The sequence below is a fragment of the Astyanax mexicanus genome, chromosome 3, assembly GCF_023375975.1.
Source record: "Astyanax mexicanus isolate ESR-SI-001 chromosome 3, AstMex3_surface, whole genome shotgun sequence".
In the NCBI taxonomy this organism is placed as follows: domain Eukaryota; kingdom Metazoa; phylum Chordata; class Actinopteri; order Characiformes; family Acestrorhamphidae; genus Astyanax; species Astyanax mexicanus.
The window spans coordinates 23380412-23407466 of NC_064410.1; the positions used below are offsets into that span (position 1 = coordinate 23380412).

At 38.9% G+C, this 27055-nt stretch overlaps 1 protein-coding gene across 2 annotated transcripts in view; it reads left to right on the forward strand.

Annotated features, from left to right (window-relative positions):
* LOC103033741 (glutamate receptor ionotropic, kainate 5) overlaps positions 1-27055 on the forward strand; it is a 239690-nt gene that overhangs the window by 179452 nt on the left and 33183 nt on the right. For both annotated transcript variants that reach the window (XM_049476212.1, XM_049476214.1), the window contains exons 10-14: positions 4225-4377; positions 12486-12590; positions 12963-13070; positions 14222-14425; positions 25275-25388. In XM_049476212.1, coding sequence (XP_049332169.1) covers positions 4225-4377; positions 12486-12590; positions 12963-13070; positions 14222-14425; positions 25275-25388 — 684 coding nt within the window. The remainder of the gene's footprint in view (positions 1-4224; positions 4378-12485; positions 12591-12962; positions 13071-14221; positions 14426-25274; positions 25389-27055) is intronic.

Here is a 27055-nt window from a genome sequence, read left to right on the forward strand (position 1 = left end):
AAAGTGTAACAGGAAGAAAGTGGGGGAAAAAAGGGGGAACGAAAAAAAAAATAATGATATTAATAATTGGAGCAAAAAAACAATTTGTAAACAACAAGAGAAAAAGGGAGGAAATAAAACAGATTATAGCAAAAAGGAGATAAATATTAGGTAACAACAACAAATAATATATATATATATATATATATATATATATTTTTTTTTTTTTTTTTTTTCCCTTCTTGTTTGATTTTATGTGGGAACAGATAGAGAGAGAATAGATAAGAGGTAGAGAAAGAGATAGTAAAGTCAGTGGCGCAAAAAGGGGGTATGCAGCGTATGCGACGTATAGGGGCGCTGCACTAGAGGGGGCGCCAAATCGATGCTGGAAAATTATTTCTAGTCGGCATTTTCTGTAAGAGCTGTTTGTTCATGAATGATAAACACAGGGGCTTGCAGCGGGTTTCAGCGCTGATGTTAAAACATATCTAGATATACGGCGAAGAAAGGTAACTGAACAAAGCATGTGAACTGTAATGAGATGTTTCTGATAGCTGGTTAAAAAGACTCGTCTCTGAATTAAAACACACAAATCAAGTTTTAAGAAAATATAATTATATATGTTTAACTTGCCATGATGTACCTGATCAGCCAATAACTATTTCATTTTCAAATTGTTTTGTATTAATTTAGGATTGCAGGATTACTGTAAGCTATAATTAACGAAAAGTTATTTGGCTAACCAGTTAGCTAGAAGCTGGATGTTGTGGATAGCCAGAATTTAGTACTATACTTAGTTTAAATGAGTTTCTTAACCGTGGTCTCCACTCTAAAATTGTATATTTTCCACCTCCAACTGATCAGCTAATAAACTAATATAATTAACAGTGCTGAACCCCAGATTTTTACATACCCAGGCAACGCCCCTGATAATACACATCAAAAAACAGAAGCACAGCACTAATCAGGCGCCCATCCATTCCTTCCCCATATACCCCCCCGTCACGTCCTCCCAAACACAGGCACCTAGGCATGTTTTTTTTTTTTTTTTTTTCGTTGTGGCGCACCTGCAGGACAGTTGCTGTATTTACAATATAACGGATCATAACAAGTAAGTAAGTAGATGGTGAATCATAGAACTAATAAATTATAGAACAGGGGTTGCCAGTGCTGTTTTTTATATTACTTAACTGATATTCTGCATCTAGAAATAATTTTAGGGGGGGCAGGTGGTGTTAATGTTATGGCTGATCAGTGTACAAGATTTTGAAATTCTTCAGAAGCAGAGTAGAAGGCAGTTGAGTAGATCTATTTGAATTGTTCTATAAGAGCGTCTGGAGGAGCGAGAGCAGAGAGTGCTGCAGGCCCTTACAGGCGTGAAGAGTTATTTTCAGTTATTCACTAATGCCTTTTCTCTCACCCTCTCTTCCTCCCTCTCTCTCTGCCTGTCCACCCCAGCTAAATGTCCTCTCTCCTCTCAATCAATCCTTCTTTCTTTCTCTCTTCCTCTTCCTCTGCCTGTACTCTTCTGTGCTATTTGAGCCTATAGAAGGAGAATAGATTCAGATTCTATTGTTCCGTGTCATTTGATAAAATGGCGCACATTAAAAAATTGACTGCAGCATCAAGAATAAGGGGATGTTGAGGGTTAATTGATGATGTCTGAGAGTATGTATTAATAGAACTGTACTTGGAACATTTCCATGGTGACAAAACTTTTATAGCGTCAGTGCAGACTTGAAAAAAGTCTGGGTGCTTTTGGGAAGAGATTGTTCTCCTTTAGTCCTTTAGTAATTTGAGAAGTTATTTACTTACATTCGAGTCGAGTCGCCGTGTCTGATTCCATCCAAAATATTCCACTGTTCCAGGGCTGCACGATATTGCGATGTGCGCAAGCGCAATAGTCACATCGCAGGACGTGTGATGTCATTTAAGGCAGTTAAATCAAACACGTCATGTTGCAGTGTTTTGATTTTCAACACAAGAAGTAGATACACAGCGCTGTGTCTGTGTGAGTGACAGGATGCTGCTGCCTGAGAAGCATGAGGGGGGGGTGCAGTAGTAGACACGAGGTTTATGGCTGATCACGTGTTTGTAAACGCACGTGTTGAAAGCTGTGCACCTCAGTCCAGAACAGTTTTGAGTGCAGATATTTTCAGATATAGCAGAATTCGTGCTTTTAATCCCAGAAAAAGTATCTTTTAAAAAGTTATTTAAACGCCTGATTAAAGGGCTGATAACTGTTGTTTTGCTGTTTTGAGTACTCAGCACTGACTCAGCTCTTGATTGGTCCAGATGCGAGACAGCGCGTGGGTGGGGGCGGGGCTGGTGACCTCTTCGGGCTGCATTGTTTATTATTGTGATATACTGTATATCGCAGAAAAAAGAACATTTGCAATGTATCACACTGTATTACACTGTACCTTACTTATCAAATAGGGCCAATTTTTCTATGAACATTTAAAGACGTGCAAGTAGAACATCTGTGGGATGCATATCGGTCAGTGTAGTGTTTATTAATTTAATTTTCTGACCGTTTGAGGCTAAAAGCAAAATCAGATAATGTAATTTAAAAACTCTTTTTTTTTCTTCTTTTTTAAATGTAGTACAGTGTACACTAAATAAGTTTGGTCAGTGTAATGTTTAGCCGTTTAAATTTCTGACCGTATCAAGCTAAATTTGCAAATGGAAAACTGGGTATAAAACTTTTTTTTCCTTTTCTGTAGAGTGAAGGAAAATTTCAATTATCTAGTTTTTTGTTTCAGCCTTTCACAAACAGAAATTTAAGAAAAAATCAAAGTTGAATCTTCTCTCGATTTTCACTTTTGTACATTTTTGTATCTTGTATCTAACAAAAACCTGATGGTGTAAATTGACTTGCAAAATGAAAAAATTGAAAAATCAGAAAATATTCAATTTTTTTTTTTCATTTTTGCTGAAATTCCGATTGTGAGGGGCAGAGATGAAAAAACAAAAAATGGAAAAATAGATGAAAACTTATTTCTTGTACCCTGCACTACATAAAAATGAAATCATGAGTTTTTACATCAGATTTTCTATTTTTGCATTTAGCCTAAAACTCTCAAAAAATATAATTAATAATTGTTACACTGACCCATATTTACAATGCCTTTCTGTAGCTCTAGTTGACAGACACATGCTCCACCCACAACCCTTTCCTTGCAATCATAATAATTAATACTTATAAGTGTATTTGCACCCCCCCCCCCTTTACAGGTTTCTATTGTTTTTTTTTTTTATATCCTTTTTATCATATATATATATTTTTTTTTTCAGATTAACAAACACATTTTTTTTAAATAAGACAAAAATAACCTAAGCAAAGATAAAAAGCAGATTTTTAATCCTAATTTAATTTAAGGGAAAAAAATATATATCCAGACCAACCTGACCCTGTGTGAAAAAGTGTTCGTGCCACCCTTGGCGGCAACAACTGCAATCAAGCTTTACGGATAACTGGCAACGAGTCTTTCACATCTCTGTGGAGGAATTTTGGTCCACTCTTCTTTACAGAATTGTTTTATTTCAGACGCATTGGAGCATTTTTAAGCCTAAACTTCCTGTTTGAGATCAGCCACAGCATCTTAATCAGACTAGGCCACTACCACCTTTATTTAGTTTGTTTTTTTAAGCCATTCAGAGGTGGACTTGCTGAAGTGATTTGGATCACTGTCCTGCTGCAGAGCCCAAGTACATCTGAGCTTAATGTTTTTTCAAATTGTGAATAAAAGAACTTACAGTGGTTCATTAGAGTCGCAAAACCTTAGAGATTATTTATAACCTTTTCCAGTCTGATAGATGATCAATGACTGTTTTTCTCATCTGTTCTTGAATTCCTTTAGATCGGGACATAGTGTGTTGCTTTTTGAGATCTTTTAGGTTTTATTTAAGTGATTTATTGATTCTACAGGTCTGGTAGTAATCAGGCTTGATTGTGCCAATAAAACTGAACTCAGCTTTAAAAAAAAAAAATAAATCACAGTTCATTCACTTTTTCATATAGGGCTAGATAGATTTGGATTTTTCTTTTCGCTTAATAAATAAAATCATCATTTAAAAAGTGCTTTTTTTTATATCTGCTCAGTTTATATTTGTCGGATATTAAAGTTTTTTGATCATTTGAAAAATGTAAGTATGACAAAAAAAGCAAAAAATAGAAATCTGTAAGGGAATTAACACTTTTTCACAGCACTTTCTCTCTCTCTCTCACTCTTCTCCTCCCAGTTGTCGTCGGCGCTGATGTTCGATGCGGTGCACGTGGTGGTGGGAGCAGTGCGGGAGCTGAACAGGAGTCAGGAGATCGGAGTGAAGCCCCTCAGCTGCACCTCCTCGCTCATCTGGCAGCACGGCACCAGCCTGATGAACTACCTGCGCATGGTGTGTGTCTCCATGGCTACCCCAGCAGTGTCCATTTTGTGGCAGCTGAGTTATGGCTGTTTACTCTGTTGTCTGAGGCGTGGTGATGGCTGGAGTGGCTGGGGTGGTTGGTTTGGCTGCTGCTTTTATTTATATCGGTATCAGAGCCCGGTGGGATCACTGGGATGGACGTGGCTTGTCTGTGTTGGCAGTTTTTCTACTGGTAATATTTTATTGAGTATTTACAGTATTGTTTGCAGGCAGGCAGGGGTATAAATAGGGATCCTGTGGACCCCTGAGCTAAAAACTAAATAATTCTCCATCATTACAGGCTACCGTATAAGTATTATACAACACTTGGAGGATCAAACTGTAACTTTAGGATACTATACATTGAAATGATATTCTGGTCTTATGCATTTGGGGGTTTGCTGCATTTTTCCTGTTACAGCAAACCAAAGAAAGTATGGATATAAAAAATTCTCTTAATAGTGAAGCCACCACAGGTCAAGTGCCTCTGCTGGTTGCAGTTTTTTTAGCAAGATAAAATAAGCCGAATTTTTTTCTCCTCTAAACTTGTCTTTCCATCTCAATTGTCTAATTTCTGCAGTTAGCAATCCCAGTGCTAATACTGACACAACAGATTTATTTATTTTTTAATATTCTGCTTTGTTGTAAGAAAACAGGGTTTAACTAATAAATAAATAGACGGCCGTGGATGAAAGAGACAGTTTATTACATAAGGTAGTAATATTCAATCTGTCTGGCATTTAGCTAGTCAATCATACAATTATTAAACATGTGATGTGCTGTTGGTTGCATTAACTGTCTCTGACACAACAGCGTAAAAGGGTCAGTGGTTAGCCAGCAGCTAACGTTAGCATAATTAGCCGCGACTTGGCAGTATCAGGGGCACGTACTTTAATTACTTGAGTTTACTGTGGGTATGAGAAAATATTAATATATTAAAGTGTGTCACAATATTTTGTTTTGCAGGACTGTGTCAATTGTCTAAAACACAATATAGATTTTTTTATAATTAGTTTATATGTGAAGATTGGTGTCGGACACACAATGGTTCATTTCGTGTTCTCTTTAAACATTGAACACTAGATAACTTTGTTGTACTTTGTCGTTAGATACCACTGTTCTAATTTAGTCAGATTTTATGAATACGCAGGTATGCAAATGCTAACACACTTAGTTGGAGTAAATTATGTCTTATTTACACCTGTTTCTGTTAGATTTTGCTTGACCAGAAATGCATGTGTAGAATGTTTTTTTCTTAGCCTATAAAGCTACCATTTATAAAATATGAGGCTTCATAAACAGAACATTTATTAACACTAGCACTGGGCCAGAAACATACTTAATGAAAGTAAATGCAAATGCTAACTTTAGAATTAGTTGGTGTAAATTTTGAAGGGAAGTGTGTACATTTACACCGGTTTCTGTAAGTTGTGCAGTTCTAGACACTCTTTTTTAACTGTGGGTGTCAGACAGCGCGAGACTTTGTTTAGTCTAGTTCCTCCACCACTCATTTCTGCTTGTTTGTCTGAGTCTGCCACTCTCTGTCTCTTCCCATCTGTTTTGCGGTTTGTTCCGTTCTGTCTTTGCGCATCACTCCATCACTCCGGCACTCCTTTTGGCAGCGTCTCCACACCTCCTCTCCTCCGTCATTCTCGGTTTGTCACTGTCGCTTGGCCTGGATGCTTCGCTGGTCCTCGTTGGTTTGTGTGCGTGGCTCCACGTGAAACACTCTCCTGCCCTTTCTCACTCTCACTCCTTCCTCCTCCGTTATAATTTAGTTTGAGCCCCGCATCCACGCTCTGTCACCCATTTACCATGCTACAGTGACCCATCAGGACTGGGACCGCTTTGTGTTTTGTGTGCGCATGTGTGTGTGTGCGTGTGTGTGTGTGTGTGTGTACTTGTGTACTTCACTTTTTTAGTCACCTGTGTTTTCTGTGCAGATTTTATTAATTCATTTATTAATTTATTTATTTACTGAATGCCCATTAGCTGGGGCAGATTCACCTGCTATTCTTCCTGGGGTCCTACTTAAGTAATAAAATATAATAATAAAAATATAAAATATAGTAATAATAATAACAATAATAATAATATTAATTCCATCAAAGTTTCATTATTAAATCCAACTACAGAGGCTTAAACAAGAAAAGACAACAACAAAAGAACACATACTATATAAAGATAGACATTGTCACACACAATTTAGAATAATACATGAATGCCCAACTAAAATATACATTAATAAACATAAATTGATCATAAACAATGATTTAAGGAAATAAACCTTTTCCAAACTCTTCTTTACAGGTGTTTTGAAGGTGATCTTAGAATTAGTTTCAGTCATAAATGTTGGCATCTTGTTCCATGCAGTAATTGCTCTATATCGAACTGTACATTGAAAGGAATTCGCATTAGCCCTGGGTACAACAAATCAGCCCTCCACTGCGTCCCTCCAGATCATTGCTACTACTTTTTAATGGTTGTAACTAAACAGGTTTGCATATTTTTGGAGTGTAATCTAAAATCTAAGATTCAACATTAATTTACATCATTATAATTTACACATTAATGCCACAATATGTAGCATTTTATCTTACATTACATCGATGTCCTGATTAACCGTACAATTTTACCTCGGTTAAACATGTAAGACAACGCACTCGAAAGCTATATGTATCCTCAGACATATTGGTGTAAAATACTGTTATGTATCATGCTACATTCCATTTGAACTAGGATGCAGTGATTTCTGAGTTCTAAGTAGAAAGGAAATTTCAACTAGAATCAACCACAAGTTGCATCTCCTACAGTGAAAGTCAATGACATGGAACCCCATCAGCTCTAAAATCAGAATCATAGATGACTGAAACATACTTACATCTGCATTCACGCCCTTGCATAAACTATGCTTTAGGCCTTAGTGACGTGGTTGTAGTAGAAGTTACTCATGATAAAAAGTAGCTGTACCCAAGTTGCTACCACATAAACAATAACAGACATTATAAAGTCAAACTGTACAGCGGGCAAGCCTTTCATAGTTTTTTACTTTTACCAGACATGGGTGGGTTTTCTATTTTCTCTATTTGGAAGGCCCTGCCTTTGCTTTCCCTGCCTTCACCATGCTTCTTCTCTTACTCTCTGAACTCATCCCGTCCAGGAAGGAATAAAAACACTGCACGCCCACACTAAAAACTGATTGGCTGGCTCTTTGCAGTGAGATTCCGTGAGATTTTATCTGACTTGCAGGCATCAGGGAGCCGTTATTGACATGCAGTAGACTCCCGAACTTCCGGGAGACTTCTGCATTAATTGGTCAGCTATATCAAGACAAAAGCGGGACTCTTCGTTCAAGATAGCCTACTGCCCTTTCTGCTTTGTATTGGTAAAGACGACTAACAAATCCAACAGGACTATGCTTGTCACTGTCATGGCGAGACAGAAATTCAGACAAGCGCAGATGTAAAAAACAAAAACTTTATTAAATAAATCACAGGGGATAGTCAAGCAAGCAGGGTCAGTACCAATAACAACAGCCGGAGAGATCAAACGTATCATGAACGATAAACAAAAAAAGGCAAGTGTGTTCTGAAGCTATGTACTCAGTACTCTGGTGAAAGACTTCCTGGTGGTGCCGGATGCAGTGTCGTGTGATCAGGTGAGCGAGTGATGTCAGAATGTGGTGCATTCTGGGATCACAGGTAGAGCTGAGTGCAGGAGAGACAGGTGTGCTTTTGGCCCCAGTTGTGACAGTCCACATGCTGCTGCCTTCTCAAGACCTTTCCTTGAGGACACAGTTTATGTTCACATGACAAGCCACATTGCTTAAATCAGATTTTTTGCTCAGATTGGATTTGGCTATCCTGACGGTTCACATTCACAAATTTAAGTGAGCTGTATCTGTGTGAAATGTGAACAAATCTGTCCCTGAAACGCCTCACATGCGCCTCGTGTTGATACGTGTAGAAACACTTTTGCTGGAGTGGAGAGTAAACAGCTGGTCTGCAGTAATTGTACATGTTGAGGAGGTAAAAAAAAAAGGCCAGGCGGTTTGCTTTTGCTGTTTTTGCAGCTGTAGCTGGCACTGATGCATCTTTTCCACCAATAAAGTGCTGGAGCCCCGGAGCCGAAGCTGGTTCCTGCGAACCTTTTAAGAACCGGCCCATGTTTCCACTGCTTTAAGGAGTCACTGATTACATATGTGAATGTGGGCGTCAACAGAAGTCGGGGGCGATTTGAAAACAACACGGCGGAACCCGAGCTCCTCTTGGAACTTGTGCTGCTATCCTCAGTGGAGCACTTTTTGATTATTTTTTATTAATTTAGCTGTTTCTGCTGCTTTTAGCTGTTAATGGAAGTGAGGTTTGTAAACAACTTTGCCCCGGAGACACTTCAACGCCCCGCCCTCTGGCCGCACGCATCACAGGTTCGCTGGTTCCAGACCAGCAAGATTGTGGGGCCAGAACGGAACCGCCTTTTTTGGCTGAGAACCTGCGATTTTGCGGTGGAAACGTTCGGGAACCTGGCACCAGCACCGGCTCCAAGCCGGTGGAAAAGCGCCTTGAGGTGTATGGGTACGAGAGAGAGAAACACGTTGCGCATGCGTTAAAGCACAAAGACTGTGCATGAATTCTGATTTGACCATTCACAAATATGTCACATGTCCATGGATCGGATTTGTAACTGATTTAGGACCAGATATGGAAGTGGCTTAGATGTAATTTGAAAAAAATCGGATTTGGGGAAAAAATCAGATCGGAGCCACATTGAGCAAAAAAATCACATTTGAATCACTTTGGCCTGGTCATGTAAACATAGCCTTGCTAATGCTAAGCCATTGCCAGCTGCATCACCAGACTTATCCCTGATTAAGAAAGTGTATAATTTGTTAAATAAAGCTGTAGTGTAACGGTGAAGTTTAAAGATTCTGAAGGGCATCTGGATCAGGCGTAATTGTACTGCGCGACTCGGTGAGGTGAATATAATTTGTTCAGTGTAAATGTAGGGAAAAGGTTTGACAGACAGCAGTAAATCATACCTTGTCACACCTTTGGGATTATTCGATTCGCTAGAGGAGAATGACTGATTTGTTGCTGGGACATGTTCCATTTTCCCTGAATGAGAGAGCTTATTCCCAAGACTATACTAGAAGTGTTTTGCCTCTTTTTAGTCTTATCTAAAGTAAATGGAATTTTCCTTACTTTGCTTTCGGCCCAGTGCAATAAGCCGTTATTGTCACCATTAAGTAAACTCCTCAGGAACTGAACTCTAAGCGTGCCCGTGGCATTCATTAAAATCCTCCCAACAAATCCTGTTTGACAGGTCGTCTTTTTTGTAGGACTTTATATAAATGAGCACATGTAGCCAATGGGAAAGGAAATGTCTGAAATAGAGTAAATGACTTTGACGCAAAGTTACCATTCAGTTTAGGAGATCTGCATTTAATACATCTCAAGCCTTGAAGAAATGAATAGTATGCAGTATCACCAGTATTTCTAGGCATACTTTTTTATACAATTCATTGCTGTTAAATCTCCAAAACGCGATGCTCATTGCTATTTTACACCCCGCCTACAGTCTACTCTCACACCTGTCTGTGTCGTTTGAATAGCAGCAGTGCTTGGGAAATATTTACGCTGATTGGGCGCAAATGAGGTGTGTCGAGGTAAGTTTCTGAGCCCGAGAGTGTTTTGCTATCTTGACAACACAAAACACAGGTGCGCCACTGACTAAATACAACCTAGACAGATAGTCAGAAATTCAATGCCATTTTGACAGTGAATTGTTAACTCCTTGCTTAGGATATGCAGCAGTGCCCAAAAACTATAGTGCAGGCCTTTTGGCAGCTATGCAAACAAGAAGCACTATGAAAAAGTAAAAAGAAAAACAGCAAAAATTAAGATAAAAGGCTTTTTTATTCTGTGACAGTTAACCCCTTAACCGGCAGGTCTTTTTGTCAATTTATTTGCCTGATATTACATGCCTATTTCTTAAAGATTTCTGTTCAATTATTACATAAAACTGTTTCATGTTTGATAAGACATTTAATTTAAAATCCAAATTGTTTTTAAAAATATTTAAAATAAATTGAAGTAAATCTGCAACTGGCCCAATATTATGAATAAAAATCATAAAATCTGCACTTTCCTGAACTTCATTTTAGAATTTATATTTTCTGAATACAAATTAAATATTTCATGGCCTCCAAACCTTTCGTTTCATTACGGTTGTCTAATTTTTACCTCTATTTTTAAACACCTCCAAGTGTGTTATAGGATTCTAAATATGATAAAATAAACTGAACAGAAAGAACATAGATTTAGATGCTTGGTCGAACCAAAGCTGTGGTATTGGCCATGTAATTAGGCTGTTCTAAGCCCTTGAGGTGACATTCTTTTAGTTTCAGGCTGAAGTGTCACATCCAGTGTAATATATATTTTTAAAAAAATCTGTTCCATCCATTAAGTTGTACATTTAGTTGTGGATAATTCCTACCTAGTAGATATGTCTCCACTATCTCCTGTTCACATAAAGCCACAGCATTGTTACAAACTGTGAATAAATATTTGTTTGTGAAGGCAGGCCATACATTCAGTCTCTGTGTAAGAGTGATTTTGGAGGCGCCGAGTGGTCCAGCAGTCTAAGGTGCTGCCACTATTAGCAGGAGGTCGCAGGTTCGAACCCCAGCTCATGCAGCTTTGCCATCAAGCTGCCGGCGTCAGAGGGAGCAAAATTGGCCCTGCTCCCTCTGGGTGGGTAGATGGCGCTAGAAAAAAAAAAAAAAACTTCCCAAGCAGAAGAAAAAAGAAGAAAGTTTCTTAAATGAACAAATACCCACAGTCTGAATATGATTCAGATGGTATGCCTCTGATTTGAAATAAATCAAATTCTACACTGAATCCTATTATGAATTTGGGCTCAGGTTCAGTCAAATCAGATTATGAAGGCAAACTTAGGTGCTCGTATCTGTGGTGATATTAACTTGTAGTTTCTAAGACTGGAAACTCTGATGAACTTACCTGTGCAACAGAGGGAACTCTTGCTTTTCCTTTAATAGGGATGTCCTGATGAGAGCCAGTTTCATCATAATGTTTTTGAAGGTCTTTGGGACTAGACTTTCAAATTCACAACACACCTTTACTAATTAACTCTTGACAAATTCAGCACAGCTGTTAACTGAATAATTCCGTATGTTTTTTTTTGTCATATTCTGGATGATTTTAGTATTAATCTACAATGCAGAACATTTTTCAAGTAATCAAGAACAACTACATTTAAGGTCCAAAATGTTGACTAGTACCGGTATTGTATATAGTTGTGTTTCATATTTAAGCTGAATGTTCATTGGTCGCTTATGCTGTGATCAATATAGACATATGTCCTACATTATTCCAAAATTGTCTCTAAAAATTGCCTCTAAAGTATTTTTCCTATTCTATCAAACATATACAGCTCTGGAAAAAAAGAAATTACTAAAAAATGATGTGTTTCTTTCATTTTACCAAATTGAAAGCCTCTGGAATATAATTAAGAGGAAGATAGATGATCACAAGCCATCAAACCAAACTGAACTGCTTGAATGTTTGCACCAGGAGTGCAGGCATAAAGTTATCCAAAAGCAGTGTGTAAGACTGGTGTAGGAGAACATGCCAAGATACATGAAAGCTGTGATTTTTGTATTATTTGAGGTCTGAAAGCTCTGCATCTTCTTTTGTTATTGTTGATATTTCAGCCATTTCTCATTTTCTGCAAGTAAATGCTCTAAATGACAATATTTTTATTTGGAATTTGGGAGAAATGTTGTCTGTAGTTTATAGAATAAAACGACAATGTTCATTTTACTCAAACATATACCTATAAATAGCAAAATCAGAGAAACTGAAGTGTTCTCTTAATTTTTTTTCCAGAGCTGTATATGAGTATATTTTGCATTTACTATTTCATATTTCTTCTCCCAGAATAATAAAACTGGTCCTGTAATTCTCTCTCTCTCTCTCTCTCTCTCTCTCTCTCTCTTTCTCTTTCTCTCTTTCTTTTTCTCCCTCTCATTCTTGCTCTTATGTTTTTTCTTTCTCTTTTTTCTCCGTGTTTTTTTGTAGGTGGAGTATGACGGTCTGACAGGGCGAGTGGAATTTAACAGCAAAGGCCAGAGGACGAACTACACCCTCTGCGTGCTGGAGAAATTCAGAGGAGGCCACAGAGAGGTCAAACCTTCATACACACCTAACCCTATAACAGATACCATAAATGTCAAAAGGTCGGATTTGACGGGGAGGTCGAGACGAATGGTGCAATAAACAGAAGAGTCAGATTGTGGTGTCCTCCAAATGTCTCTACAATTCACTCTGTTCTTTCCTTTTTTCTTTTTTTTACTGATCTCAGATTAAACACATTTTAATGGCTGCATGAATTATTTATCGTAGTGTTAATTCCATTTGATCTGGACTTATAATATTTACTGAACGTACACTTGTTTGCACGCTGGTTCTACAGTAGCAGCTATCAGCGCCGCTGTTTTAACAGCAGACGAGCGGCACGGCTCTCTCATGTCTTCTTTTCGACCTCTGTCTTTGCAGATTGGCATCTGGTACTCAAACAACACGCTGGCAATGAACTCCACCTCCCTAGACAACAACATGTCTCACACACTGGCCAACAAGACCCTTACTGTCACCACCATACTGGTGAGTGGATTTTAAATCCGTCATCTCATTCAGGGCTTTAATGCTCATGCAGATGTGACATTTTCAGGTCCCTTCTGAATGATCAAAGTTAATTTTGACATTGACATTGTTTCCAGTTTATAATAATATATAGAAACAGTCTGCTACATATATACAGTGGCTTTAAAAAAAGTATTTGCCCCATACAGATTTTTTATTTATTTATTTATTTATTTATTTATTTATTTATTTTGCTAATGATATTTTTCGGATTATCAAACAAACTACTTTAAAATAGGGGGAAAAAAACCCTATTTAAACCAGTCTAGCCCTTAGTGAAATTGTGATTGCCTATACTTTGATATATTTGTCTGATATTAAAATTAATTTGATAATCTAAACAATTTTATTATTACAAAAATGTAAAAAAAAATAAATAAAGAAACCTGTAAGGGGAAAATCCTTTTTTTTTTCACGCGACTGTACTTTATTTTTCAGGATCATTATCCAAAGGAGATACACTTTGTAGATCGAGGGCCCTACCGTTTACCTTGTGCAAGGCATGTCGCGATGCTCATTGCTATCTTACACCCCGTCAGCAGTGTATTTTCACGCCTTGCACTCGTGTCGTTAAAATAGTGACAAGTTTAGGAATAAATCTACACTGATGGGCATGCATGGTGGTCTGGAAGTGAGGTGTGTTCAGGTCAATTTCTAGTATGTTTCTATCTCGGCGGTGGGAACCACAGGTGCTCCACTGACCGATTAAAACCCTGAAAACAGTCAACAGTCAGTCATGTAGAAGCAATGTGCACACTGCGCGCCCTCAGCACTTGTACGCTCACGCACACAGGCATGCCTGACTTTTGCCTCAACAAGACAGTAGCTGAGCTCCGCAGTACAGTTAAAAAGCACTGCGAGACAGTAGCTGCACCCGCAAAAAATTTTTTTTTTTGAAAATTAGAATCGATTCTGAATCGTTCAATGTTAGAAATGCTATTCGAGCTCGAATCGATTTTTTCCTGCACCCCTAGTCCAAACTGGTTTTGTAATTCATATTCTATAGCCGATTCTATACCGTCTGTCCCTGTCATTCAATCACATGCTGACGACTAAAGTGGCTGTTGAGTTTTTATGGATTTGTCTAACATGGCTTTTATGCTGCTTTACAGGAGAATCCGTACGTGATGCGTAAAGAAAATTACCAGGACTTTGAGGGGAATGACCAGTATGAGGGGTTCTGCGTGGATATGCTGCGGGAACTGTCAGACATCTTGAAGTTCTCCTTCAGAATAAAGCTGGTGGATGACGGGTTGTACGGAGCACCGGAGCCGAATGGGTCCTGGACGGGCATGGTGGGAGAGCTAATCAACAGGGTAAGAATTTTAACAGTTAAAAAACAAAAACACTCACTTGCACAGATAGAAAAAATGAATGAAATGATGGGTGACAAAATGAAATAACCTCAATAAAAGAGTTATGAGGTTTTTTTTTCGCCCCCTCACATTACCAAAGACACCTACATGCCCTAAATCCAGCTGCACGATCCGATTATAGATCATTAAAATAGGGCCAGGCGCAAGGCGTATTTTTCACGCCCTTACGATACCAAAGACACAGGACACGCCCCTAAATCCAGCTGCGCAAAGCTCAATTAACTAGTGCGCTATAGAACGTTAAAATAGGGCCCAATACGCTAGTTTGAACAGGTGAGTTTTGTTGACCGGTGGTGTATGTTCTAAACACACATATAACCCTTTAAGCATATAATCTTAAAGCAATTTCCACTGTTTAAAACACAATTCTGACATTTTGTGTACACAATCTATTTTAAATATATATTTCTTCATTTATTCATGCTCATTACCTGCTCATTCGCAACTGCAGCGGATCTCTCTGTGGCAGTTTGACACGAGCACCATCACTGTTTTCAAAATGGCTGCAGCTCCAACCGACGCTTCCATTAAAGCTTAAAACTGTACGGATATTGTTTCAGCGGCTCCACTATTACTGCTAATGCTAAACATAATGACACTGGTAATGACGACGGTAATGACCTTCTATTACCAGTGGTGTGAGCAGGTCTCTGTAGGGCCGTGTTGGCATAGAAACCCACGCACGCACTAATCGTGTGTCTCCACTAGTAATTATACTGTGCTGTGTTTCAATTACAGCTGCTGGAGTCACTGTGAGGCTGGCAGACATTACTGTGATCAGTGTGTAAACTCTGTATATACACACACACACTCACACACACACACAGTGTTTTATCTAACGTTTCCTCTTAGAAACTAGAGCACTGGAAACACACTCCATCCCCTCTCTCACACTGTGGAGCAGAAAGTGTGAAAAAAGCTTAATGAGGCTCGCCTCGTTAATCAATTAAGGAGTAATTACGCAGCCTGAAAGGTGTCTGGGGTGCACTCCTTTTAGGATGAACCTCCACTGATCTCTTTGTCTTTCCTCCACTCCATCATTTTATCCACCCTCATCTCTCTCTCTCTCTCTTTTTCTCTCTCTCTCTCCTTCCTCAAGGACTTTCCCTCAGCCTCTTTCTCTCTCTTCCTCTCTCTCTCTCTACACCTGCCTTTAAAGAAATATCACTCCTTCCTTTATTTCCTCGAGAGCCCTCACGCCGCATCCCTCTTTCCCGCCGTCTGCTCTTTTTTGTCTTAGAAGCACATCTTTCCCCGTCCCGTGTTTGAGCACTCTTCCTCAATCCCCTTCACCTCAACAATCCTTCCCACACTTTTTCATTTCCCTCAGCGGCTCTCGGCTTGCCGCGTCTCTCTTTGAAGGATTACGTAGCTCTCTTTTTTTCTACTCTTAGAACTGAGAGCTTAGAACTAAGACTCTTTCCGTCGTGTTTGCAAGTCCCCCCCCCCCCTTTAAAGCACCCAAATCATAAAAAAAACAAATGCTATACAAATAAAATGTGCATTACAAGGTTAGGCTTAACCCGTTCTGGAGAACAGTCATGGGCATCGCTGGCTCTTTTGAAGGGGACTCAATCCCTACTAAAACGAGTCTCAGCATCCTTAAAAGTGAAAGCAAAAATGAGAGTTTTTGTTGTTTGTTTTTTTGTTGAAGTTTTCTCTGATAAGCAAAAAATGTTACAATTTTAGAAAATAGATCATTAAACAGAATTCAAAGAGTCAAGAGCAGCAGTCTCATTTCACCCCATGAAGGATAATCCACTTTCTCTCTAATTTAGAAAAATAACAGACATCCCAAAAAATTGCAAAAAATGTATTTCAGGGAGGTGCTCCTGGACCTAGACTTGTGTTCACTCTTGGGCCACTCGTTCTAGATTCCGGGAGATTTTATCTGACTTCCGGGCATCAGGCAGCCGTTATTGATAGGTAGCGGTAGACTCTTGCGACTTCCGGGAGACTTGGCAAGTCTTAGGTGATGCTGCAGGAGACTAACTAACTCTTGACCTGCATAGGATATATATTTTTTGGAGTTTTAGATGACCAGCTGGTCTTGAGCTGGATTTTGTAGCCAGGCAGCCCTGAATATTAGGTTGTTTTTTCAAGGTAAAGAGCAGGTTCAGGTTCAGGTTTAGGTAAGAGAATAAGATAGAAACAAATTAAAGATGGGATTTCATTGCTCAGCGTGAGCAGATACCCTAAAAATAAATGTTTGAGTCTGTGTTTTCAGTCCGAGTGCTAGTTTTAGCCTGTTAGCTTGTTAGCTTGCTCGCCTGTTGTTATTACGGGATGGGTGACAGCAACCATTGTAAGTCCCAGTAATAAAGTGACGACTGTGTTTCTTTATCCGGATTACTGCCTCTCAACCGTGGTCATGATGCTCAGGGGAGCCAGGTTCCACCGTAGCTCCGTGGGCAAAAATGAGCTAAATGTTCCCTTCCCGTCCTTTCTGGGGTAATACCCAAACTTGGGTTCTTTTCCAGGGGAAAGATAAGCAGAAACTGGGTTAAAGTGAAATACTAGGCATTTATTGTACCCTAATGGGTCATGAGATGAAAATAAAAAGAGTGGCCGTGCTAAAACAACAAAAATGCCGACGTAAATAAGTAACACGTTACTGACATCACTGGTTACTACAGAAAACATCCTTAATAATCCTTAATAGTAATTTTTAGACCATCCATACAAACACTGCCATTGAAGCATCACACATCTTGTGTCTTTCGTCTTGTTGGAGACGACTATCAAACCTATTTATGGAGGCAGCGTGGCCAGGGTCGGGATCAATGGTTTGCTGATGGTTTCATGGCGCGGGGTGCTATTTCTTACGATGTCAGATCACCCTTGACCTTTAATACAGGCACTTGACAGGCTAATATTATCGAGGCCCTGCAACCCAATGGATTTTCACATTTCCAATGGATTATCACATTTCATGCAGTACACATCTACATAACACTACATAATTTGAGCTGCATAGGTTGGATTGGGGATTGGGGGACACCATTAGGAACCTCTACAACTCCAAGCTGAGACGCCTAGGTTGCTGTGTTACATATGTTACAGACTACTACTCTATGTGTAGCTCAATAAATATGACCAAGATTTGCCCATATCAATTTAACATTTTAAATATTTTATTGTTCCTGGTGTTATTCATTCTGAATATCATTCCAACCCAACACTTTGAAACTGTTTCTTTCAAAACAAAAAAAGGTAATTGTTTTAAAGATGGGATATATGTTGCAATGCATCTACAGTAGATGTGAGGCCGTTTGAACCAGACACAAGCCCAACAAATATTTGAAACCACACTTGGTTTGGACAAATATGTCAGGCTCTAAAAACGATCCCTCCCCCACTCTCCATGTCTTCCTACTTCAGGAAGTCTTCTGACCTTTTCTTCTCATTCATTCCTTTTTCCTAAGGCTGTGTTGCTTCTGCTATTCCTTCAGCAGACACCCCCCCCCCCTCTTCTTCACTCTGCAATAAATATCCTCTTCCTCCGTCGCCCTCAAGGACTCTCATACAATATTCCACCTTCATATCACGCTCCCCCCACCTCGTACCGCCGTCACTCCCTCCGTTCTTACTCGGAAATCTTGTCTCTGAGCCCCCGGCTCTAAATCCCCCAAAGAATTTTCTTTAGTCCTTCTGATATCCTTCTGTACGTACACACAAGCACTTCTATATATCTTTCTGGAGCATCTGTCCCTGTGCCCACCTTTTATTCTTTTCCTCTCTCGTGTGTCAGAGATAATGCTGCCGAATGCCTAACTCTGTCCTTAAACGCCTCTTGGAATCAAGGTCGATGGATTGATACTGGTCCCGGGGACATAGCATAAGCAGCCCAAAATAAAACCATCGGCTGCACCAATTCAGATGAATTATGCCCTTTTCTCTAGATCCTCAGCTCGTGCTGTGCAATACATCATCCATACCGGCAGCTTGGGTTCATTAACTTTTATTAATGCAAACTTAAAGGAGAACTGCACAGATTCAGAGTTGCACTATAATTAATTCATTATGATACAGACAAGTCGTTCAGAATAATAGACTTAACCTAGAACCACTGTGTGACCAGATACTGACCCTCCTAATGCCTCATTAATAAAAAGCAGAAGAACAGACTGTCCTGTATAAGTCTCTTTACCAATGACAGACAGCATTCCAGTGTGCCCACAGCCAATGAGAACTGCCTAAAGGAACTACACACGATATGTCATTAGTCTCAGACCAGCAGACATGGGAACAAGTCACTAAGTTGCAATTATCATATACAGACTAAAGTCATGAAACAAGTCTCCAATCTTGGCACTCAAGTCTCAACTCAAGTCCCAATCTTGACACTGAGGTCCCAAGTCAAGTCTCAAGTCTTGACACTCAAGTCCAAAGCAAAGTCCAAAGTATTGACACTCAATTCTCAACTTTAGTCCCAAGTCTTGACACTCAAATACAAAGTCAAGTCCCAATCTTTAAACTCAAGTCCCAACTTTAGTCCCAAGTCTTGACACTCAAGTGCAAAGTCAAATCCCAGGTCTTGACACTTAAATCCACAGTCAAGTCCCAATCTTGACATTCAAGTCCTGAGTCAAGTCTCACCTCTTGGCACTCAAGTCCCAAATCAAGTCCCAATCTTGACATTCAATTTCTGAGTCAAATTCCAAGTCTTCACATTTAAGTTAACAGTCAAGTCCCAAGTCTTGACACTCATGTCCAAAGTTAAGTCCTAAGTATTGACACACAAGTTCAAAGTCAAGTCCCAATCTTGAAACTCAAGTCCCAACTTAAGTCCCAAGTTTTGACACTCAAGTCCAAAACCAAGTCCCAAGTCTTGACACTCGAATCCTGTTTCAAGTCTCCAGTCTTGGCACTTAAGTCCTGAGTCAAGTCTACAGTCTTGGCACTCAAGTCCCTCAAGACACTCAAGTTGAAAGTCAAGTCTCAAGTCTTGACACTTAAGTGTCAACTCAAGTCTCAAGTCTTGACACGCAAGTCCTGAGTCAAGTCTCCAGTCTTGATACTCAATTCCAAAGTCAAGTCAAGTCATGTCATGTCAATACGGGCAAGTACCAAGTTGAGTCCCTTGAGTCTTTGTCAAGTCACTAAATGTAATGTAATAAAAGTATTTCCACAAAATAATAATATAAGAATATTTATTTAACACTGGAAATACATAATGTTAAAAATAGGGTTCTCTTTTTGAGCTTTTTGAGTCTTAAAGCACAAGTCCGTAGTCAAGTCGCAAGTTTTTTATTTTGTATTGGGTCAAGTATTAAGTCATCAAATTTGTGACCTAAGTTATGTTACTTGTCTGCAGAGAGGTGTTAAAAAATGATGAGAACAGATGTTTACATTATTGTTTGTTGTCCATTATAATATGCAAATGTTAAGTCTAACTCCAGATTCTTCAGATATGTTACTACATATGTACATTATGTGCGTAGCTATGTAAACGTCTGAGAGTTGCAGTAAATTTGCAATGATCAAACAGGTGTAATGGTTGTTATAGGTTTCTATGTTTTATATTTTGGTTATTTTATATCATACTTTATCATGAAATAGTATTTAATCAGTGTCTTTAGTGTCAGTGTCTGTATAAGAAAAGCTAAGTATAATATAGTATAGAATACAAAAAAAAGTTTGTTAAAATTTTTTTGGCTTTAATTTTATTACTGATAGTTTAAAACCCAAGATATTTAAAGTTTTTACTGGTTAACTTCATTTGATTTGTAATAAACATCCAATCCTTAATTTCCTTAATCTCTTGTTTAGTAACTAAGCCTTTGCAATGTGTGCAGCGTATTGTTTTGCAATGTCTTGCTGAAAAATACATTGTCTGAAAAATATGTTGTCTTGAAAAAAGCATATCTGCATATCTGTCGTAGTTGCTTTAAGATATTAATATACTTTTCTGCATTAATGCTGAATCACAGAAGTGTATTGACACATTTTCATACCATGACAAATCCGGGCTTTTGGATGATTTGTTGCTGATAACAGTCTGGATGGTTCGTGTCATCTTTTTTCCAGAGCATACTTTTTCATCATCCTTTGTTTTTCCTTTACAGAAGGTCTGTAACCGTGATATACCAGGTCAGAATACATGTTTACATACATGATATGTGGCACATATTCAACATTCAGTGCATGATCATAGTAAAGTTCAGCCTCTGCGGGTCTCTAAGGGAGCGGTTTACAGCACGGGGGGTTGTTCTGTTAATGTCACTTTGTAGCAAGATGATGAATACGTCCTGGGTTTATCCTATTAGGTGTGCTCTGAAGAGGTCTGAAGACTACAGTCTCGGCAACAAATATGACTGATGATGTCAGCGTCTTGAGAATTTGCTGGAACAGCCGGTTATGACCGAGGTTCAGAAGATACGATGGTCCTGGTGGGTTATGACAGTCCTAAGTGTTTTGAGAAAGCAGTCCCAGACGTCTGAGGCGTTTAGTGCCTCTGAAAGCCCCCAAATCAGTCTTGTGCTTAAAACACTGTTTTATGACAGTCCTCAGAATAGAGTTCTGAATCGATTACAACTTAAAACTTTAGACTCGCACAGTCCTTATAGGCTGCTAAAACTCAGGCAAAGAACCAATTAGAATCTTTATTTCACGGAAGGGCAGGACTCCCAAGCAGTAAACTAGCGAGTACAGCGAGAGAACTGCTGCAGCTGATGAATCAGGTGTAAGGCTATTCTATGGGGTACCCTTATTGTCTCTTCACACCTTCGCTGCTCACCTTAGACAATAGAATCCTTCGATAGACAGGAAGACGTCTGGATGTACTCAATGTACCTTTTGTTAAATTGAATTAAATCTGAACCTCCACAGTTTGGCCTGACCACATTTGTGCATTATCACCTCTTGCTAGGCCAGGTCTACTGAAGTGAAAGGATTTCATTTTAAGGCAGGATCTGGAAGGTATTTTTTTTTATATGAAATGTGAATGTGTTCATGTTTAGTATCATTTGATTGGTCTAAATACAATAAGTGAATAAATGCTGAAGATAATCTAAATGTGATATTTTTGAGATTTGGGAGAAATGTCTCTGTTCTGGGGGGACACTCCCCTTTCTGCTGATATTGTATGTACAAATGCTCACTGATGGTCAAAGGTATCCAAATGTAAACAGTGACATTTTCCTATTTACATGTACATAAAAAGTGTTCAACTCTGGTTGGACATTAAAGGAAAGCATAAGTGCTACAGATAATGGTTAACTGTTAACTTTTATCTAGTTGGTATTTATAAATTGGATTCTTACTTTCTGGACCTGGAATACCACTACATCTGTGTGTTTACATAGGATCTCTGGTGGATTTTGTGTCTTACAGAGACTCTAAAACTGGGTAGGTGGCTGAACTGCACTTAGCAGGGCATTACACATGTTGTAAAGTAACATGTGACATTGCAAAGACTGTTATTAGTGTAAAAATGTCTTTATTTTGAACCGTTTCTAACTGGTGTCTGTCTCGCTGGTGTAGCAGTGCTGTTAGCCAATCAGAGGCTATAAGTTGCATGTATGAATATTCATGAACAACAGCCGATATCCTATAGTTTTACCCCCCCAAAAACGGGACTAAAGCAGCGTTATATCGGATCACCTGAGCACAGCTCACATGGCATTTAGTCATACTACAGACCACAACTAGACATTTTAAAATGAATGAAAAAACGATTTAACATTATTATCTCACATAATTCTCATTTAAACACCGGAAAGATAGAACATGCATTAGGAAGACAAGACCTGTTGTTCCAACCTACACCCGTAAATATTATTACTATATTGTACATACTAATGTTACACTCACAGCCCAGGCAGACAGAGTGTGTATATTAAGCTGTAGGTCAGCCATGGTCGGTCAGTCAGTCATCTGGTTGTTTTAACTGTTTTTCTGTAAAAAAAAAAAAAAAAAAAAAAGTTATCATGAATGGGTCAGTCAGTCATTTTTTTCTATTGGCAGCACATCTGAGAAAAAATGTGCTTATGATACTGTATATAATTCTTCATTAACAAATGAACAATGTTATAAAATAAAGGTGCAAAACAGTCCAGATTCAAATTTTTAAGAGAAAGTCCAGCTAATTTGAACGTACACTGTGAGACTTGTATGATTTAACCCAGCACTGCACAGACCAGTTGCTGCCTGGCTCAGTACAGAGCATGCCCATTAGCTTTTATAGTCTGAATTGCGTCAGTGCTAGCAGCAGGTCATGGTCGGAGCACAAGCTCAGAGGCGGCTTGATGACACTGTATAAAAATGTAAATCTCTGATATCCCTCCTAAAGACCCCGTATGTATGTTAATAATGCCATGCTCTCTAATAGCATTTTAATAGCTGTTTTGTTCCATGCAAATTGGAACGCACATTTAGCGTTTCATACCATAAAATAATTTGTGTAGAGGACTTTTCTATATTTTAACATATTTTTCTTTTATCTTTGTGTTTTACTAGACCTTCTGTTTTTTTTTTAGTCTTAATTGTTGAGTTACTTGTGTAAAGCGCTCTAAATCGCTTTTGCATTTTTATGTCATATGTCATTGTTTTAATAGAACTTTATTACTATTGCACATATATTTTATTTTCTTTCTTTACTGTAAGCTTGAAATAATTTGCTTAAAATAGCATATCAAAAATGGCCAATTTTTGATGATTTTATTACAACCCAAATTTCAATGACACTGGGATGTTGTTTAAAACATTAATAATAAGGGCGCCGAGTGGTCCAGTGGTCTAAAGTGCTACCGCTATGAGCAGGAGGTCGCAGTTTTGAACCCTCGCTCATGCAGTTTTGCCATCAAGCTGCCGGTGCTCAGAGGGAGCAATATTGGCCCTGCTCCCTCTGGGTGGGTAGATGGCACTCTTTCCCCACATCACTCCTAGGGTGATGGCCGCAGCACAGGGCGTCTGTGAGCTGATGTACCGGAACCGAGCCGCTGTGCTTTCCTCCAAGCGCGCTGTGATGCTGCTCGGCAATGCTGCATCAGCAGCAGCTCAGAAAGAAGGGGTGGCTGGCTTCACATGTATCGGAGGAAGCATGTGTTAGTCCTCACCCTCCTGGTGTGTTGGGGCATCACTAGTGATAGGGGGAGTCCTAATGAGTGGGTTGGCTAATTGGCCGTGTGAATTTGGAGGATTTGCGAGTCCTTTTTAGCCTATATTTCATTGAATACACTACAAAGACAAGATATTTAATGTTCAAACAGATAAACTATTTTTTTTTTACTTATTTTGAATTTGATGTTTGGACAGGTTAAACAAAAGACTGGGTAAGTTGAAGAATGCTTAAAATACACGTTTGGAACATTTCTCAGGTGAACAGTTTTATTGGAAACAGATAATGTTCATGATTTGGTATAAAGGGAGCATCCCATGAAAAGCTCAGTTGTTCACAAGCAAGAATGGGGCGAGGTTTAATACTTTCTGAACATCTCAAAATGTATTTGCAAGGAATTTAGGGATTTCTTCATCTACACTTCATATTATCATCAAAAGATTCAGAAAATGTGGAGAAATCTCTGCAAGTAAGCGACAGAAGGCAGAAAACCAACATTGAATAATGCTCATGACCTTCAATCCTTCAGACAGCACGGCATTAAAAAAAAAACACATCTTTCTACAGTATAATGAATATTACCACATGAGCTCAGGAACACTTCAGGAAACCATTGCTGGTGAACACATTTCGTCGCTCTATCAACAAGTGCAAGTTAATAAAACTCATCCAGAACAACATCCAGAAACGCCACCAGCTTCTCTGAGCCCGAGCTCATCTGAGGTGGACTGACGCAAAGTGGAAAAGTGTCCTGTGGTCTGACGAGTCCACATTTCACATTGCTTGGTAAATCATGCACATTTCTTGTTCTGGCCCAAAGAGGAAAAGGAATATCCTGATTGTTCTCAGCACAAAGTTGGTGTTAGTACACATGGCGTGGGTAACTTGCAAATTTGTGAAGCACCATTAATGCTGAAAGGTACATACAGGTTTTGGAGCAACATATGGTGCTGTTCAAGCAACGTCTTTTTCAGGGACGTCAAAAACTTAAATTGTTATAAAATTCATGTTAAAAACTTCCAAGATCGACTGTAACAACCACAGATGTGCATTTCCTAAAGTGGTTTGCTAAGTGGTTGCTTAGGTCCCCATTTGGTTGGTTTTGGTATTACTTGTGTATCTGTATCATCTAAACACAAGAAAAGTGTGTAAATGTTTGCAACCCATTCATTTTTAAGGGGAAAAATCCACAATAATCCCAAATCTTACAATCAAGATATTCTTTTAAGAATACTCTCCTCCCCCATTTAACCATCATAAACATCATAAACCCACTGAACACACCTGCATGTAAGGGTGCAGGGGATGAGTTGTGTCCATCTGATGTATGATCATGTACATAAACTCAGTTTTATATGCTTAATATAGTGGACTGGTCATTTTTTGACCAGGAGCAGCAGAGGTGTTCTCCCAGAATTGATTCAAAAACTGATCTAATTGAAGTTTGTATTCAGACCAGTGTGGACAAAGTAATGGAAGCTCGTGATAATCAGATTAAGTGAAGTACATTTTTCAGAGAGAAAACTTAATAGGTCAGATTTGGAGGGTTAAGTGGTTCATTTTTGTTCATGTAAATTTCTTGTAATGAGTATTTTAATTGAATAAGAGTGCCTCTCCTTTGTTCTCATTTGCCCCCCCCCCTCTTTTTTTATTCTCTCTTTCTCTCTCTCTCTCTCTCTTTCTCTCTCTCTCTCTCTCTCTCTCTCTCTCTCTCTCTCTCTCTCTCAGAAAGCTGATCTGGCTGTAGCAGGCTTTACCATCACCTCAGAGAGGGAGAAGGTCATAGACTTCTCTAAACCCTTCATGACACTGGGCATCAGTATTCTCTACCGCGTCCACATAGTAAGAGACCCGAGTGGTTGTGTGGTTGTGTGTGTGTGTGTTTATTGTACTGAATGCATTTTTTCTTTTTTCAGGTCAGGTACAGGGATACTGTGATAAATGCTAACACAGATAAGGTTTTACTGTATGATAGGCTTAGAAAACCCGTATTTTGTCCAAGGGTGAGCGCTAGTCACAGTTAGCAAGGGCTTAGCCAGCCCTGGTTAGCAATGATAGCCAGACCCAGTTAGCTGCGCTAGCCAAACCAAGTTATCAATGCTAGTCAGACCCAGTTAGCTGCGCTAGCCAGTGCCGGTTAGCTGTGCTCGCCAGCCATGGTTAGGAATGCTAGTCAGCCCTGGTTAGCGGCACTAGCCAGACCCGGTTAGTGATGCTAGCCAACCCCGGTTAGTGGCGCAGTCCAGACACAATTAGTAGTGCTCCCCAGCCACGATTAGCAATGCTAGCCAGTTCTGGTCAGCAGTGAAAATGATAAATTTCTACTGCTTATGTCTGATTTTGTATAAAATATGAATAATTTTACCAAAAATAATGTAACAAAGAATAACAATATATAATTTTAGAATATTTGATGTGTGCATATAACTGCAAACCTAAAAAATTATATGATAAATACCCTTAAAGTTTCACAGCAAAACAAAAAACAAAATACACTGATTTTAGAACAGAATACCAACATGCCACAGTATGATTATTTTTATTGCTTAAAACATAATACTGAAATAATCACAAATTATATAATGCGACACAGTTTAAATCTAATCTATATCAGGCGTACAGCATGTACATCTTTTAGCACTAACACATTTCAGTAAGTGACACTAAGATGTTAAGATGCTGGCACAAATGTAATTTCTCAGTTTTATCTATGTGGTGTTGAGCTAACTAAAGGTGGGCAGTGTTCTCTTTGTGAACAGTATTTTTATTCAGTGTTTTTTTTTTTCAGGTGGTAGGCTTATCAACTTTGACCTTACTCAATTCAACAGAGGCTTATTGGTCCATATATGGTACACTGGAGTTCTCTGTGACTTGCTGTATTATTATTCTGCACTTTTTGAGTCATATTTTCTGGACGCAATAGAGAAGGTCAACCCATTTGTGTAACCAGTTCAGGTTGGTGAGCAATGATTAATCTTTTTCTGCTTTCCTCAGATTTCTCCTTTAAATAAGGGATTAAATATCATAGTTCTAAGCAGTAATCGGAGCAATTAATAAAACACTTGAGTAATGAAGAGCCAAGTTGATGTTTTGAATACATGAAAAGGACCAGGTCAACCATGTTACAAAGTTATTTCTAAAGCTTTGGGACTCCAGTGAACCACAGTGAGAGGTATTATTCACAAATGGTAAAAACATGGAACACTGGTGAACCTTCACAGGAGTGGCTGGCCAACCAAAATTATTCCAAAAGGGCATGGACAACTCATCCAGGAGGTCCTAAAAGAACCCAGAACAACATTTAAAAAACTGCAGGTCTTACTTGCTTCAGTTAAGGTCAGTGTTAAAGATTCAATAATAAGAAGAAAGAGATTGGGCAAAAATAGTATCTATGGGAGAGTTCCAAGGCAAAAAACACTGCTGAACAAAAAAAAAACACAATGGCCCATCTCACATTTGCCAAAAACATCTTGATCGTCCCCAGAACTTTGGGTAAATATTCTTTGGAC